At 34.8% G+C, this 17,381-nt stretch overlaps 1 protein-coding gene across 4 annotated transcripts in view; it reads left to right on the forward strand.

Moving 5' to 3' along the window:
• Nucleotides 1–734: 734 nt before the first annotated feature.
• plch1 (phospholipase C, eta 1) overlaps nucleotides 735–17,381 on the forward strand; it is a 119,346-nt gene continuing 102,699 nt past the window's right edge. For all 4 annotated transcript variants that reach the window (XM_048168757.1, XM_048168759.1, XM_048168761.1 and 1 more), the window contains exons 1-2: nucleotides 735–947; nucleotides 15,636–15,747. In XM_048168757.1, the coding sequence (XP_048024714.1) occupies nucleotides 15,669–15,747 (79 nt within the window). In that variant the 5' untranslated portion in view covers nucleotides 735–947; nucleotides 15,636–15,668. The remainder of the gene's footprint in view (nucleotides 948–15,635; nucleotides 15,748–17,381) is intronic.

Raw genomic sequence — 17,381 nt, forward strand, 5'->3', positions numbered from 1 at the left:
TATCATAAAATAATGAATAAATGCATGTTTTAACACATTAATTTATCTACGTTATTATGAGTTTATATTCATATTCGGAAGTTCTGTTCCGTATTTTCATTTCAGTTTATATTATTTATATTGCTCAAAAAACATTTTTTATTTATTTTATCTATTTTTTCAGTGTTATATATTATTGTAACAAGTATTCATTTATAGTAATAATCATTATTTTATTTATTTACATTTTTTTGTAGCATTAACTTCAGTTTTCAAACACTTTTCGAAGTCTGTGTGTAAAAATGATATATGTTTTATTCTTTCCCTTCAAAGTCTGTTTTATTTTTATTTTTGTTTTAACTATTCTGGATTCCATTTTAATCGTTTATTACATTTTAATAATAAAAAAGCATGTCTAATCAATTGAATTCTTAAAAACAACAAAATTTATTAATTAAAAAAAAGTATTTTTAGGATTTTTTTTCTTACAGAAATTCTGTTCCGTATTTTCATTTCAGTTTATATTATTTATATTGCTCAAAAAAACATTTTTTATTTATTTTATATATTTTTCAGCGTTATATATTATTGTAACAAGTATTCATTTATAGTAATAATTATTATTTTATTTATTTACATTTTTTTTTAGAATTAACTTCAGTTTTCAGACAATTTTCGAAGTCTATGTGTAATTTCTCAATCTCTTGTAAGTTGTCAATGTCCGTTCCTGGAAGTCCGCACCTGTTTTTGCGGCTGCTCCTCTCCACTCCGGTCAGTCCGGAGCTTTTGAATGAGAGCGCAGACTTACAGTTAAACAGTAAACACTGCTTTACATGGGAAGGAGAACCCTGGAGACGCGTGTATAGAGGAAAATACATACACAATATGTAGCCTACATGAAAAGAGTCAAGGTTGACGTTGTAACCAAAGCGGAATTATAAGCAAACTCTTGAGTCAGAGGAACTGAAGTAAGTGATTTGTCTCCGTTCTTTGTTGAGAGCAGGTGCACGTTTGATACAGGCGAAGAAGTTTCACTTTTCTATCTTTCTTTATTTTAACAGTGTCATTGAACGACTTAAGTTGCTGTAATTGTCTCTTAACTAGGCTTGAGTTTTTATATATATGGTCACACTTTAGTTCAGGGTCCAATTCTCACTATTAACCACGACTTTTGCCTTAATAAACTCATAATTACTGCTTATTATTAGTTAGTAAGGTAGTTTTTATGTTTAGGTATTGGTTAGGATTAAGGGATGTCGAATATGATGCATTAATATGTGTTTTATAAGTACTAATAACATCCTAATAGTATGCATATGCTAATAAACAACTAGTTAATAGTGAGAATTGGAGCATTAAAACTAAAGTGTTACCTATTTATTAGTCACATAGTCTACATGGTCTATAATTTGGCAGAAATGACATGATATTATAAGTGCATTATTACATATCCATAGGGTGGTATAAAAAAGCAAATGGGTCAATGATGTGACGGGACATTTTTAAGTCCAAAGGCCTTAATAATAATAATAATAAAACACCAAGATATGACATACAAAGTATGAAAAACTAGATCTCTTTAATTGCATCCAAAAGGATTTAATTATATTTTGCTGCATATAAAGGTATTTTAAATATTTTGAATAGTCAAAAGGTCATTCGGTTTAACCGTCCAAAGTGCAATACATCAATTTAATTTGTGAATAAAATATTTTTTATTCTGGCATGATTTTATAACATCATATATCAACATTAAAATTATGTGTGGAAGTCGTTGCTTTGTTATGAGAAAGAATGTCCGGGATGTCATTCGGAGTAACCAATATAAAGGGACCATTTTGGATCAAGTCATGTGATCAATATCGTGTGACAGGATATGACATCATTCAGACACCTGCAAAGGACCACATGGTCATGAAGCAAAGTAACTAACTCTCTCTTAACTATTTGAAAAATTCACGTTTTAACATACGCATGTCTCGAAACATCAGGTCATTCGGTGCAACTGCTATAAAACATGGAAAATGTTGTAATATTTTAAAAACTTGTACTAAATATAAAATGTTTGATTGTACTTTTGCTAGCTAGATATCATCCAGTTAGCATTGTTTGAAAATATCGTCATTCGGTATAACCAAAAGTGTCATTTGGTAAAACCGAAATTTTGTGTTGGTCAAAACACATTCAAACACATGTTGACAGACTTTGTTGGTTGGTAAATTTATCTGGGTGTGTGCTGTTCCCTGAAGCCTCAACAACCACTGTTACTCGTGTTCAACATTTCCCCAAATCCGTATATTATTCATAGACTTTAATCAGATAAATATGGACCTAGAACGTTTTTGTCTCTAAATCTGCCAGCTTTGAAATATTACAAGATCATGACACACTTGAGGTTCAACCCATAACCCATTTATCACTTTAATATCTCTATACTACCATTTTAACTCAAAAAACAAATAGACTTTTCATATATTCACAACAAGCTGTTATATTACCTGCCTGTGTTTGGCTCTACAAGACGCCCCCACATAGAGAATCACATTATAGCGAATTAAATGTCAGACACACACTTGGTAAAGGTTAGGCTTTGCAACCAAGACAGTCTTGTATTTGTCACTGCGAAGAGACACTGCATATTTCTGTGTATTGGAACGTGTGGGGTAAAATGACTCCAGTGTTTTCCAAGCACAGCGTATCGGGTGTAGCGTGGGGCGGCAAACAAGCTTCTGTGTGGAAGCGGAGACTAGATTAATTATTTAGCCTTTATTCTCCGGGAACAGAAGACAAGACATGTTAACTGTATTCTTTGTGTTCTCAGTATGGCTTCGGTGAAGTTAGTCCTCAGAAGCCTTGAAACAGATCCCAGTGTCTATAGTTCTGGGTCATCGTAAATGTGCCTGCCACTCCTACTGTATAGATCAGCCAAAGCCATGAACGCTTCAGAGTTTTAGTGCATTCGTTAAGCTTTTTAAGTCCACTTTCAACTTTGAAAACAACCTGAACCAAGCAGATCAGCCAAAAAAGTTAGGTCCGCCTTTAAACAGGCACTCCCTATAATGACCTTCAGAAGAGTTTATATGTCACCTATTTTCTGTCTATGCATACTTGAAATAAAGGTGCATTCACACAATGTTGGAATTACCGTAATTACTTGATTCCGGTGTAAAAAGTGCTCACGTCAGCAGCAAAATGTAGTTCTGTCATGACAGCTCTCGGAGTGTTTGGCATGGTGGATATGTCAATGTTGATATGTTTGGTCTTGGTGGAATTGATCTGCTACGCTGATGCTGATGCTGTTATTGTTGCTGCTGCAGAGCAAGTACGGGACTTATACTGCCAATACATACATGACACACTGCTATGAGCAAGTGAGACATGCTGCTGCTGTACAATATATATAGGGCCCTATGAAATCCGTTTTATTTTTTCCCAAATTCCATTTTTTCCGTTTTAATTTTTCTGGATTCCGTTTTTTTTTTTTTTTTTTTTTTCAGGTTTTTTTTCCTCCAGGTTTTTTTTTTTGGGCACCATTTTAATGGTAAAATTAAATTTTTGTAATCAAAAAGCATGTCTAATTAATTGAAATAATGAAACTTATCCAATTTATCAATAATTTATTAAAAGTTAAATATACCACAAAAATAAATATACATTTTATTCTTTCCCCTCAAATTCTGTTTTATTTTTACCATATTCTGTTTTCTGTTTTAACCTTTCTGGATTCCATTTTAATGGTTTATTACATTTTAATAATAAAAAAGCATGTCTAATTAATTGAATTCTTAAAAACAACAAAATGTATTAATTAAAAAAAGTTATTTAAAAAAAAGAAAATTCAGAAATTCTGTTCCGTATTTTAATTTTTCCAGCAATCAAATGAACGGATAAAATTTAATTTATCTTTTAATCATGAAAATAAACTTTTTTGTCAAACAATGTGTTGCACAACAGAGCTATACTGTTAAAATTAAAACATGGAAGAAAAACTGAGATTATTCCTTAAAAAGATAGTTTTAATAATTTATTATTAAATTAATTTATCTAAATTCTACTGCACAACACTAATATGTTTCTGTCAAGTTAAATCGAACTTTTATTTTGACGGGTTGCCGAGAGCTTTATGCCGAGAGTTTATGACGATAGTTTTTCAAACGAAGCGGTTAAATACTGATGAAATGACTTTCAGAGCGGCTTTTGTGCGTTCATTTCCTCATATAGTGAGGTGACAGAGGATGAAAACACCACGAGCATCACACGTGCTTCAGTGTATGTGCGTGCACATGCATGCAAATGAAACCGTGCTTCCACGTCATTCATTTCAGAGGCACACAGACATGCAGGATTCATATTTAGATAGTCTATTTGCGGTTTAATATTCACGGACACTAGTCTATATCACAATTTGATATAGACTAGATATTTTTGATGAAATCCAAGGGTTTCTGAACCACACATGACGTTTGCTGCCTATGTATGGTTCAGAAACCCTGATTTCATTAAAAATATCAAAATTTGTGTTCTGAAGATGAATGAAGGTCTTACTGGTTTGAAACGACATGAGGGTGAGTAATTAATGACAGAAATTTCATTTTTGGGTGAACTAACCCTTTAAGGACCAGCCTGTGCCATCTAGAGTTTCATGACAGAACTTTGTATCCAAGCAGTTAATTCATAAGATTTTGGATGAATAATTCTTATTGTTAACGTCTTAATAATGCAAGAATAATCTGAAAATAAACCAAAAGCACACAATACAGTTGAATGTAGATATCACAATAACTAATGTCCACTAAATCAGCAGGAAGTTTTTTAAGGTATTTGCATAACGACTGTTACTTGTTGTATTGTGGTTTTGTCTGTTGATGACTCGAATTACACAAATTCGTTTTGCCGTTAATAACATTGCCATAGAAATGCATAACTCCAAATCCAAGGACATGAACAGCTCAGAGAAAGTGTTAACAGCAGTATGAACTGACGGCATATCTATGGACGTTTAAGGTAATCAGCGAAACTACCTAGTTCACATTGTTATAGGTGTTTTATTCTATTAAATATCTAAAAGTTAGTGTGCAGAAGAAAAATTAAAAAAGCTTTTAAATATCAATGTGCATATGCGGGGGACATCAGTTATGCTCATCTTTGCTTGCTCCTTTTAAGTTATCTTGAATAAAACAGCTAATTTTTTCATGAAGCACATACAAAACACCTAAACCGGAAGCGATCTGATCTGTTTTACAGAAGTTAGATTACGCATAACCCCTATAAGTACTTTTTTTGCATGGAAAACACCAATTTACATTTTCTGTTGCTTTTTTTGTTGTTGAAAATTAGCAATTCTTTCAGGTGGGCTTAAAATGTACAGGTTGCACTTGAAGTGTTTGAATGAATATAGCCAGTTATTTCTACGCTTTTATGTGATATTTTACTTTGGTGAATATATTTTATCTCTGGATATCTTTTAATGCATGTATTAAGTAGTCTATGTTGTGTTCTTGTGTCATTCATAACAAAGTCCTTCCCTATTCTAGCTGTATTGTTAATAAAGAATGATTCGAATCATGTAGAAGACTTTCTGGGAATTCAATGCATAATAGATGGTGTTGTGGGAGGATTTAAGTGGGCGAGTGGTTCAGCAAAATGGGTACTGAATACAAAAGCTTGAAGAGATCTACGTAGAAACATTGTGATGGTCTCGAAGATGACCGATTCAAATCGTGTTTGTGAGTGAAACAAACTTTCAGATAGCGATGATACTGCTGAAACATGAGTCAGCAGTTTAGCTTGATTGCTCTGGAGAGCGAGAGCGGCTGTCCTCTCTTTCTCCAGGATAAGGGAGGGGTGTGAAGAGGGGGAAAGTGGCTTGCTTTACAGTCAGAAGGGGTGAGGGGTCACGGGGTTAGACCCTACCCCCACTGTTAAATCTATTTTAAGTGCTGTCACCCCAATCCCCTGTGCTTAAATCCTCTCATACTCACTGATTTATTAATGACCTTTCTTTCCTCTGTTATAATTACTCACAAGAATCACAATGGATGCAGACTTAAAGGGTCATGAACTGCTTTTTTTTATAATGTTCTTTGAGGTCCACTTATAATGTTAGCAAGATTTTTACAACAAAAACATCCTAATTTAGAAGTAAAAAGCTATTTTCTATCCTGTTTTGGTCATGAATGCATAAACTAACTTTTCTGCATCTGCATCTTCTGAGGTGGAAGAAGGCTGTTTTTGGAACATATGAAATATGATTTTTGAAGGACAAGTTGCTGTGTAATATAACACCCAGGTCTTTAACTGTACACAGCAAAATCCCCAGAGTTAAATCAACTCTGTTCAGAGTACATATGGCCCCTCTCTAAATAGTGTTAAAATAACACTGAAGCAGGGTTAAATTTAATGAGATAATTAAGTAATTAATTAAGTAATGATTTCACAGTAGTGATGAACACCTGCTGTTAACAAGCAGAATCACTGAAAAAAACAAGAAAAAACACAAGAACTACAAGTGACTTAAGTCACAGCCTTATTATTTGCATAATTATCTCATTAACTTCAACTCTGCTTCAGTGTTGCTTTAACACTATTTAGAGCGGGACCATATGTACTCTGAGCAGAGTTGATTTAACTCTGGGGATTTTGCTGTGTAGAGGATGGAGTAACAGTACATCCTTCTAAATGCAGAGATTGTAGTCTAAGAGATTCTGTGTACAGGTTTTTAGTCCAATAAGTAATACTTCAGTCTTATCTGAATTTAATAGAAGAAAATTACAGGTCATGCAATCTTTAACACACTCTGTCAACTTGGATAATTTAGAGATTTCATTTCATCTGGTCGTGATGAAATATAGTCATCAGCATAACAGTGGAAACTAATTCCATGTTTTCTTATAATATTACCAAGTGGCAGCAGCATATATATTGAAAACAACAGAGGGCCTAACACAGATCCTTGTGGCATTCCCTAATTTACTGACGTTATCTTAGATTTTTCTCTGTTTAAATAGACAAAATGGTGACCGTCTGGTAGGTACGATATAAACCACCTTAATGCATGTCCCTGAATACCAGTGTAATTTTGTTGTCTATCTAAGAGTATTTTATGATCTATAGTGTTGAATGCTGCACTGAGATCAAGTAAAACTAGTATTAAGAAATTCAAGCCGTACATGTTTGAGTCTGATCGCAGATACTTCTCAAATACCAAAGATACTCCAGTCTATAGTAGTTATTAATAAACTTTATTTATGTTTATTCCTTATGTATTTGTTAATATATGTAGTAATTATTACATTTTATTAATGTTGAAATGAAGACGTTGCATTACATAGTTTAATCATTTGCCAATTATGAAACATTTATGCATATAACATATGCTTTATAAGTCTTGATTGTGGCAAATAAAGTTTAAGTACTTGGAGATAGCACATTTATAGTTGACAAATGATATGTAAGTGAATACTTTTGTTGCAGTGCAGGGTTAAATGCTATTTTGAATCAGTACTAAGTAGTTGCTGTATTTTTATGGTGGGGGCATCAGCTGATAGATGATCTGTTGAGAGACAAATCATTACTGTCTGCTTTAGTTTAGAGCATCTGTCAGAGCTGAAATCAGCCTACTGCTAAATACATGGGAAACTTATACCTGCTCCTTCATGGACTTTAGACTGAAATAAAAGCCTTTAAAAGGCCAGTGACACCTGATGAATAAGATGATGGAGAGCTGATTGTTTGTTTATATTGTGTGGGTGGCATTAGTCTATTTATAAACAATCAATCTTCCACAGAATATCTATACATTTTTTAATTGCTATCAGGATGTAAAGAGAGTTTCAACCAATAACATTCCCTATCTAGTCGTGTCTGTGACACAAGAAATATGAAATGTGTTTTGACTGGAACTGACATCGGTGACGGCAGTGTGAAAAGAACAGCAATCCGTCGACTTTGAAAGTGGGCAGCATAACATGCAGGCGAGAGTTTTAAAAGTAACTTTAGGAGAGATAAATATAATTAATTGTGCATAATTTCTTACTTGACATGATAAACACAATTGATGACTAAAGGGGTGTTTACCCTGTGATTTACAGTGGCAAACCAATTGAAAGTCATTTGTTTTTAATGAGAGCTTGCAGTTGGAGGTGACATTAGCGATAAAGACTGATGGTAATGCAACAAAGTTTAGCAGCCTAAATTTATGCAAATGTGCAGCGACACAATGTGATTACTAATGTGATCCATCGCTTGATACAGTTAATGCAATTGAGTAGAAACACCTACTAGCAACCAACAATATAGCAGCTTGCCAAACATCCAGGGACTTAATTGTTTCCATCGACCTATTTTTTTGTGCATTTTGACATATTGAATAAAAAAACGCTGGGTAGAAACACCAAGATGTGCATAAATTCTAAAAATGCATGTTAAAAACGTATGCGCTCAATTGAGGCGGATACAATTTTTATCCTATAAGAATTCATGTGCATAAAGAATGATAGAAAAACATAAATCCCTCAATGCATGACTTTGTCTCAATGGAGGATGTGATTGGATAACTGGACTAACCAGCGGACCAATCGCATCACAGCATCTCAAATGCTGGTTTGATCATTCTGAAACGCCTGAGCCAAAGTCTGTCATCAGAATGATTTGGTTTAATTCCCTCCAGAAACGTCTCACACGATTCGAAACGCCAACATTCGAACGTGTTTATTGTGTTTCGTCTGCTGCTCTGAGACACAAGTCATTTATGATGGAGGATAAAAGAGCCACATTTTCTTTCTCGATTGCAGCAACTTCCATTTTTTTTTACAGATATTTTGCACCAGTTTCCCATGAAATGATGATTTTGTTCTCTTGAACACATGGGATGGAAACGCTGCTTTATTTGCAAATGTTTTGTGCAATATTCCAATTTTAATTCCAAAGTTAAATTCGCAACCTTGGATGGAAACATAGCTAGTGTGAACATCCCTAAAACCTTCAATGATTTGTGTTGGTTTTATTCAAAGAAATATGACCACTGCTCCCACTCAGTGAGCCTTGTTACTGAAATGAGTCCATCCTTGATTTGCTTCTGCAACAGAAGCTTGAGAAGCAGGACTTGCATAATCCAGGAAGGTTATATTTTTCCACTTCCTAATAATGGAACCAGATTGTATTCCTCGGGGTCAGATGGGACTTTCTTATGACAGTACAAACAGCATGGTTTATTGAAAAGCCAAGTGCTCACATTACCACACTCTGACACTATAATCATTCTCAATTTTCTCCCTCTGTGTGGATAATGCCTGCTGAAAGGGGCTGCTAGCCTCTATTCCCATAGCTAATGTGCCTCATAGTCACAGGAATAAATTCCTCAGGCACATGTGACAGCTTTTGATTACCCTCACATTTATATTCCAGCTATTCTGACAGTAAGCGACAAATCACAAGATGAGAGAAACCAGGAGAGCTGAATGCAGCGAGGGGTTTTATCCTCACACTCACGGTGGGCAGTTTTTCAAACAGGTCTCCTGGAACATATATGGTTGCATTTAGGGGTTGCAACTCAATTCATGGCTGTGTGGTTCAATTCAGACATTCTCTCTGATTTTGAGAAGCCACTCTTTCCTTTAAAGGAGACCTATAATGCCCCTTTTACAAGATGTAATATAAGTCTCTGGTGTCCCCAGAATGTGTCTGTGAAGTTTCAGCTCAAAATACCCCACAGATCATTTATTATAGCTTGTCAAATTTGCCCCTATTTGGGTGTGAGCAAAAACACAACGTTTTTGTGTGTCTCTTTAAATGCAAATGAGCTGCTGCTCCCGCCTCTTTCCAGAAGAGGGCGGAGCTTTAACAGCTCACACTTCAGTTGCTCAACAACAACAAAGCTGGAGAATCTCACGCAGCCAAAATGAGGATTGTCAGTAACGGTGTTCAGCCTTACATTGTTCAGCCTTAGTTTTCTGTAAAAGAAAATATCTCCCTTTGCATTGAACTTTGACTTTATCTTTTGACTTCTGCAGATTGTATTTACACTTTAAAATTCATAAGTTGTGAAGATTACCATGATGAACAAAATGTGTAAGAATCATAAGCTTTTGTTAGTCACAGCAATAATCCACAAGTCAATGAAAAAATCCTATTGGGTTTTTGTCGAGGGAACTAGGGTGATGCTAACTTCCAGGTTGGCCTATAAAAATATGTCATCCCTGCACCAATCTATAAAGTCATATACATCTGGGATGGCTGAAAGATGGAGTACATTTTTAATTTGGGGAATATCCCTTTAACACACCTCCCGTGGAGTCTCTTGCTAATCTATCTGTACAGTATTGTACATTTTAAACGAACCATATTTAATTTACATCTCCCTTCCGTTACCTCTGTTAGCTCTTTTTCCAGCAGCACCTGTTGCGTGTTCGTCTGCTGGTGATTTATGGGAACATCCTGAGGGAGAAAGTTCCGGAAACAGCGAGACCCCCGTCGGCTCCTGCTGTAGTGTCTGATTTCAGCTTGTTTCAGGAAATTAGTGCAGACTGAGGTCACAGGGTCAAATGCATAGACTTTGTGGGGGGCTCTAGTTTGAGTGGATGGTTTCTGTAACGATACAGTTCCACAGGCCCTTTATTCCAGCTCTGAATTATGGGTAGCAAAGTGCATATTGTATTATATTTTATCTGTGTGAGTGGCAATTCATCTTTAGGTTCAAACTGGCAGTTTTAGGAGTCTGATTATAAATTATTCCTAGCAAAATGACATTGTCATCCTAACCGAAATGAGTTTCTCGGATGTAATTTCTGGTTTGGAGAGAGAGGGGGATAAAGTAGCATTTATATATATATATATATATATATATATATATATATATATATATACTTTCTGATGAAGGCATTGAAGTTGACGTCAGTTTTTACAGAAATAAAGTCAAGTCTGTGTTTGTATATGAGTAAGAATTGCACTTTTCTTGTTAAGTTTCAGATTTTTATATACAGTACAGTCCAAAAGTTTGGAACCACTAAGATTTTTAATGTTTTTAAAAGAAGTTTCGTCTGCTCACCAAGGCTACATTTATTTAATTTAAAATACAGTAAAAAACAGTAATATTGTGAAATATTATTACAATTTAAAATAACTGTTTTCTATTTGAATATATTTCACAAAGTAATTTATTCCTGTGATGCAAAGCTGAATTTTCAGCATCATTACTCCAGTCTTCAGTGTCACATGATCCTTCAGAAATCATTCTAATATGCTGATCTGCTGCTCAAGAAACATTTAATGTGTACAATTGTACAAAATATTTGTGTACAATATTTTTTTTCAGGATTATTTGATGAATAGAAAGTTCAAAAGAACAGTGTTTATCTGAAATCTAATCTTTTGTAACATTATAAATGTCTTTACTGCCACTTTTGATTGATTTAATGCATCCTTGCTGAATAAAAGTATTCATTTCAAAATAAAAATAAAAATTCTTACTGACCCCAAACTTTTGAACGGTAGTGTATAATGCTACAGAAGCTTTGTATTTCAGATAAATGCTGTTCTTTTGAACTTTCTATTCATCAAGGAATCCTGAAAAAAAAAGTACACAACTGTTTTCAACATTGAAAATAATCATAAATGTTTATTGAGCAGCAAATCAGTATATTAGAATGATTTCTGAAGGATCATGTGACACTGAAGACTGGAGTAACGATGCTGAAAATTCAGCTTTGCATCACAGGAATAAATTACTTTGTCAAATATATTTAAATAGTACACAGTTATTTTAAATTGTAATAATATTTCACAATATTACTGTTTTTTACTGTATTTTTAATTAAATAAATGTAGCCTTGGTGAGCAGACGAAACTTCTTTTAAAAACATTAAAAATCTTAGTGGTTCCAAACTTTTGGACTGTACTGTACATTTAATTTTTCCACATTTTTTAAATTAAATTATATTTTTTATTTAATGTATTTATTCATTTAATTAATGTATTATTCATTCAATTTATTCTTTTGTATGTGGCCTTTTCTGTTTATTATATAGGCTAGGCAGAAAAATTGAGAACTGACAGGAAAGTAAAGGGTGAGAGAGAGGAAACCTGGATCCTCACAGGCTAATAGCTCTGTGCCACAGCTCTGGCTAAATTTGACCTTATTTAGTCTAATCCAAGTCAATTTCCTATTTTAATTAAAAGCTAGGATGTCCATTTCTAAAGCTAGGGGTGTGCGATAGGATGATTTTAGATTGTGAGCAAGTTAATTTTTTTTTGCATGTGTTTTAAAGCCTTGCCGGAAACTTTATATTCGCAGTCTGTTTTTTTCGGAGCATGCACATAACATGTGAGTACTGAACTAAGTTCTCTTTCGCATCTTATTGCATTTAAACTGTCAAATACACCCGAGGTTTACATAAACACAGTCGATTATTAAACTCTTAAATGAATGGCTGCATCTGAAATAGCATACTTCCCTACTATATAGTAGGCAGAAAACAGTATCTGACAAAAAAAAAGTTTGTCCGAATTCACAGTACTCATAAAAGAGTCAGCAAAATGTACCTGGATGACCTACTACTTCCGGTGAGATTCTGAAGTGTGCATACAATAGACACTTTACTATCCCATGATGCCACAGGAGAGGATTTGTGAATGCCAGTGAAGTGACGCAACTGATGCTGGTAGGTCACATGACAGTAACAACATGGCAAATGTAGTATATCCGGTTTACATTCATACTCTATAGAACATGCTATTTTAATGGTTGTGAAGTAATTATTCAACATAAGTACCTACTCAAGAGTATGTGATTTCGGATGCAGCCAGTGTAAACAGTTTGGATGTGTTTCACTATATTAGATCCGTGTGTAACAGACGTAGGCCAGTAAGAGCTGTGCATGTAAACTTCACTCCCCTGATCTCAAGAGGCGCTCTAGCAACTTACGCTAGAGACTGTAGTCTCTTTATTCCTTTATTACACCTCTGAATTATGGGTAGCAAAGTGCATATTGTTTTATATTTTGTCTGTGTGAGCGGCAATTCATCTTTAGGTTCAAACTGGCAGATACTACGAGCCTGGCAATAAACTCTCATTATTAAATGTTATACAGCCTACTAACACTACATCTCAGATTTTTGCATATTTATCAGATGCTTTAAATGGTTTGCATGCTGCTAAATATATTCTGATGGCTTGAGAAAGACACTAGCTGTTCTTTCATTTATTACAGATCAGAATGAGCTTTATTGCAGTTTAACCAGAAAGGTTCAGATAATGCATGGATGGTCACACTCATTTTGACCACATTTTTGTGTGACTTTTCATGTTAGAGCGCCCGACTCCCATGCCAGTGGAGGGTTAACATGTGCATTTGGTCTTAAAGTGACAGCAGCCTAATAAACCTGCTGCTGCCTGTGTCATTAATGTAAATCAAACAACAAAAGACTGAAAAACTTCAGTACAGTCAAAGTCCCTTTAAGACAAGTCATTTCACTCGGCGGCCATCTTTGAAACGCCTCTCGGGCATCCTGGGCATCATGCAATCTCTTTGAATGGGGAAACGTCAAATTCTCCAAAACTGTTCGCCAACCTTATGATTATATTTCATATTTGAAATCACCAATGAAATCTAACAACAACCGGCTCATAAATTTAGTTTCTAAACACTCGAATCATGACAAAAAAACTATTTTTCAGGCTGGATGCGCGTCTCTTCGGAGGCGCGAGTCTGACCGTTTCTATAGAAACCGGTGATTCTAACGGCCGCTGAAGTGACGCGATGAATTTACCAATCGGCGATTGGCTCTTATTTAGAAGGTGGGACTTATTCCGCCATATTGCGCGTTACACTTTCTCCCATTCAAAACAATACGAGTGACGCGTCTTGTGTTATTCGATAGAGACAGAGCGCATTTATGTTAATCTGAAAGCCACGCCCACCGGGGGGGAAAACAATCCAACCGTCTCCATTGAGTTTGTGTTGCGTGAGGCTGCCTCCTTGTCTTTTCTGACTTATTACAAAAAACAGAACAATGTCTAAAAGCTGCTATGTGACAAGGTGTACAGCTAACAAACTTAAAAAACCCAGAAATAAGTTTTTATAAGCTGTCGACCCCCAAAAACGAATGTTTAAGGACATAAAAGTGGATACAGGCAGTGAGACAGAGAGCAACGGGTCATATTACTATAAGAAATGCATTGGATGGGAACGTAATCGGCGACAGGTGAAATAATTCTTTGACATGGTAAAAAATAATGAATGGTTTGTTTTTGTTGGTTTGTTTAGCATATGTTGTCGCCGATTACGACCCCCTCCAGTGTATTTCTTAAAGTAATTATGACCATTTGCGCTCTGTCTCACTGCCTGTATCCACCTTTATGTCCTTAAACATTCATTTTTTGGGATCGACAGCTTATAAAAACTTATTTCTGGGTTTTTTAGCTTGTTAGCTGTGCACCTTGTCACACAGCAGCTTTTAGACATTGTTCTGTTTTTTGTAATAAGTCAGAAAAGACAAAGAGGCAGCCTCACGCAATACAAAGTCAATGGAGACGGTTGGATTGTTTTCCCCCCCGGTGGGCGTGGTCTTCAGATTATGACGCGTGTCGCTCTGTCTCTATAGTCTTAATAAGAATCAGTGTATATTTAATTCATACAATAAAGTTTATGTAGTTTTATTTTGTACATTTGTTAATCTCAGTTTCTTCTTGAATGCTACTGTTAAATTCACCTACTGTAGCTGAAAAAATTAAAGCACTGTTTATTTAATTTATACCAAATATTGTATTTGTCCTATTATTTGTAATTTGCATCTTTGCTCTTAATTTTAATAACAAAGATAACATCATTCTCTTTTTTTTTTGTAAGACAAATATTTTAAAATAAGGAAATTAGTTTGGTTGTACTGCTCAGAGACTTGCAAAATAGTCTTAAAAACCAACATGAAATTGTGATAATATTGTGAATCCTGTCTGGAAAAAATCAAATAAATAAAAAATGTGATATGATATTTTTGCCATATCGCTCACCCCAACCTACAGCCGCCGTATTGAGCATTACAATGTCTCCCATTAATTTCTTTTTCTTTTGAGTGATCCATCTGTTCCCCCTTAAAATATCTTTGATTTATGAGTGAAGACCACATGAGGACAAAATAATTATATCCTTCAGATGAGAAGGTCCTCATTGTTTTGCAAGTAATTAAAAGTCTTCTATTTTAATAGAAAAATTATTGAAGATATATATCACCTCTATATCTTATCGTTTCACACCCTTAATGCATTCTGTATTTATAATTGTAGTGGATTTGTATGAAACTATCTCAGGTCACCTTCAGCCCTCTCTATCCCTTTCTACCCAACACACATACACACTCCTTTTCATTCTCTCTACTTATTTCTCTCTCTCGTCTCTTTCTCCACAATCTTTTGTAATCCCATCAGTACAATCAGTGTTGTAACTGTAGGACTGCACCTGTCATTTCCAATCAGAGCGTTTGTGTCTGACGAGATGTGAGACTCGTGTGTGATCAGGCTTCACACTGAACACCAACCTCTAGCTGTCATGGGTCAAAACATTTACAGTCATATGAGTATCATATCATCATGCGTATTTTAATAAACATTTAATACTGTTTAATAAGCCATACTGTATATGTAATAACACTATTCTCCATTACAGATATTCCACTCTCTATCCTTCCTGGATCCCATCATGAATTACAGGAAGATGGACAGGCATGGAAGTCCACAGTATTGCCGTCATTTTCTGACTGACAACAGCATCTTCCATGGTAGGTTTATGCTTGTATGGTGGATATATAGGATACAATTAGCTCCAAATCTTAAAAAAATGTGAAAGTTGGTCTTTGATTGCTTGACTGTCAACTGCAACTGGGACTGGTATACACAAGGTGGTGCTGTCTCTCATGTCATGAGGATAATAAAGCATCAGGGAATTGCCACCTACGGTACAGAAAGGAAAGGAAATCCATCCTCCTTGACTTGATGGCATTTGTTGTGTCCCCAAGGCACATCGCTGGACACAAAACTGACAGCTTGACAGAAATATTACTACAGTACCTTCTACAAATAGCTACAGATGGTTTGAAAAATGAAGGAATTTGTCCAGAGTGCTTACATACAGATTGGAGAGACAGGAGGAGAGGAGGGAATGTTGAGAGATGTGATACGAGCCTGGCAATAAACTCTCATTATTAAATGCTATACAGCCTACGTAACGCTACACCTCAGATCTTTGCATGTTTATAAGATGCTTTAAATGGTTTGCATGCTGCTGAATATATTCTGATGGCTTGGGAAAGGCGATAGATGTTCTTCCATTTATTAAAGATCAAAATTAGCTTCATTGCAGTTTAACCAAGAAAGTTCAGCTGTATGACTTTTTTCATGTTACGATTTTCAGGCATGGAAATTAAATGGAAACTTCTATAATGCATGTAATAATATATTTTCCCACGAAAATTAATAACATTTTATAATGTCATGGGAAAGTTTGAGGTCGCTGCAGATTTTTAAAATGTTTTTACATTTTTTCAGGATTCTTTCATAAGAATCTTTTGAAAGTAAAATTCTATTTCAAAAGTTATTTGAAATAGAATTTTACAATTTCTGTCAATTTTGATCAATTTACTGTATGTGTTCTTGCTGAATAAAAGTATTGATTTCTTTTTTTTATTTAGGCCTATTATTTTTTTAATAAGTATTACCTATATTGTTTAGATTTTTTTTTTTAGTTATGGTCAATTATGAACAATTTCTTTCACTAGAAATTACTCTTGTAAGTGTGACCTCTATACAATGATTCTTAAAAATACTTACAAACAACCGGAAAATAATGGAAAGTAATTGGTCAAAAAGTGTAGAAATGCTGTCTTTCTGAGTAACACATAATTGTCATTTTAAGGAGCTATTTTGTCCTGATATAACCCTTAAAAGTTGCTTTAGTGGGTCTGTCTCAATTCATATATTACTAAATCATTTTTTTTGACTTAAAGGATTAGTTCACTTTCAAATTAAAATTTCCTGATAATTTACTCACCCCCATGTCATCCAAGATGTTCATGTCTTTCTTTCTTCAGTCAAAAAGAAATTAAGGTTTTTTGATGAAAACATTCCAGGATTTTTCTCCATATAGTGGACTTCACTGGAGCCCAAATGGTTGGAGGTCAAAATTACAGTTTCAGTGCAGCTTCAAAACGTTCTACATGATCCCAGACGAGGAATAAGAGTCTTATCTAGAGAAACCATCGGTCATTTTCTAAAAAATTCATTGTTATATACTTGCAGTAGCATATTGTATATGACAATTTAGTTCAAACTTTGACCTGTGGAGGGCAGTAATACACTTAGCAGTGTCTACACTGCTGGAATTCAAATAGAGAAGAAGAAGAGAGCTAGCTCAAGA

Source organism: Megalobrama amblycephala, linkage group LG19 (assembly GCF_018812025.1).
Source record: "Megalobrama amblycephala isolate DHTTF-2021 linkage group LG19, ASM1881202v1, whole genome shotgun sequence".
NCBI lineage: Eukaryota > Metazoa > Chordata > Actinopteri > Cypriniformes > Xenocyprididae > Megalobrama > Megalobrama amblycephala.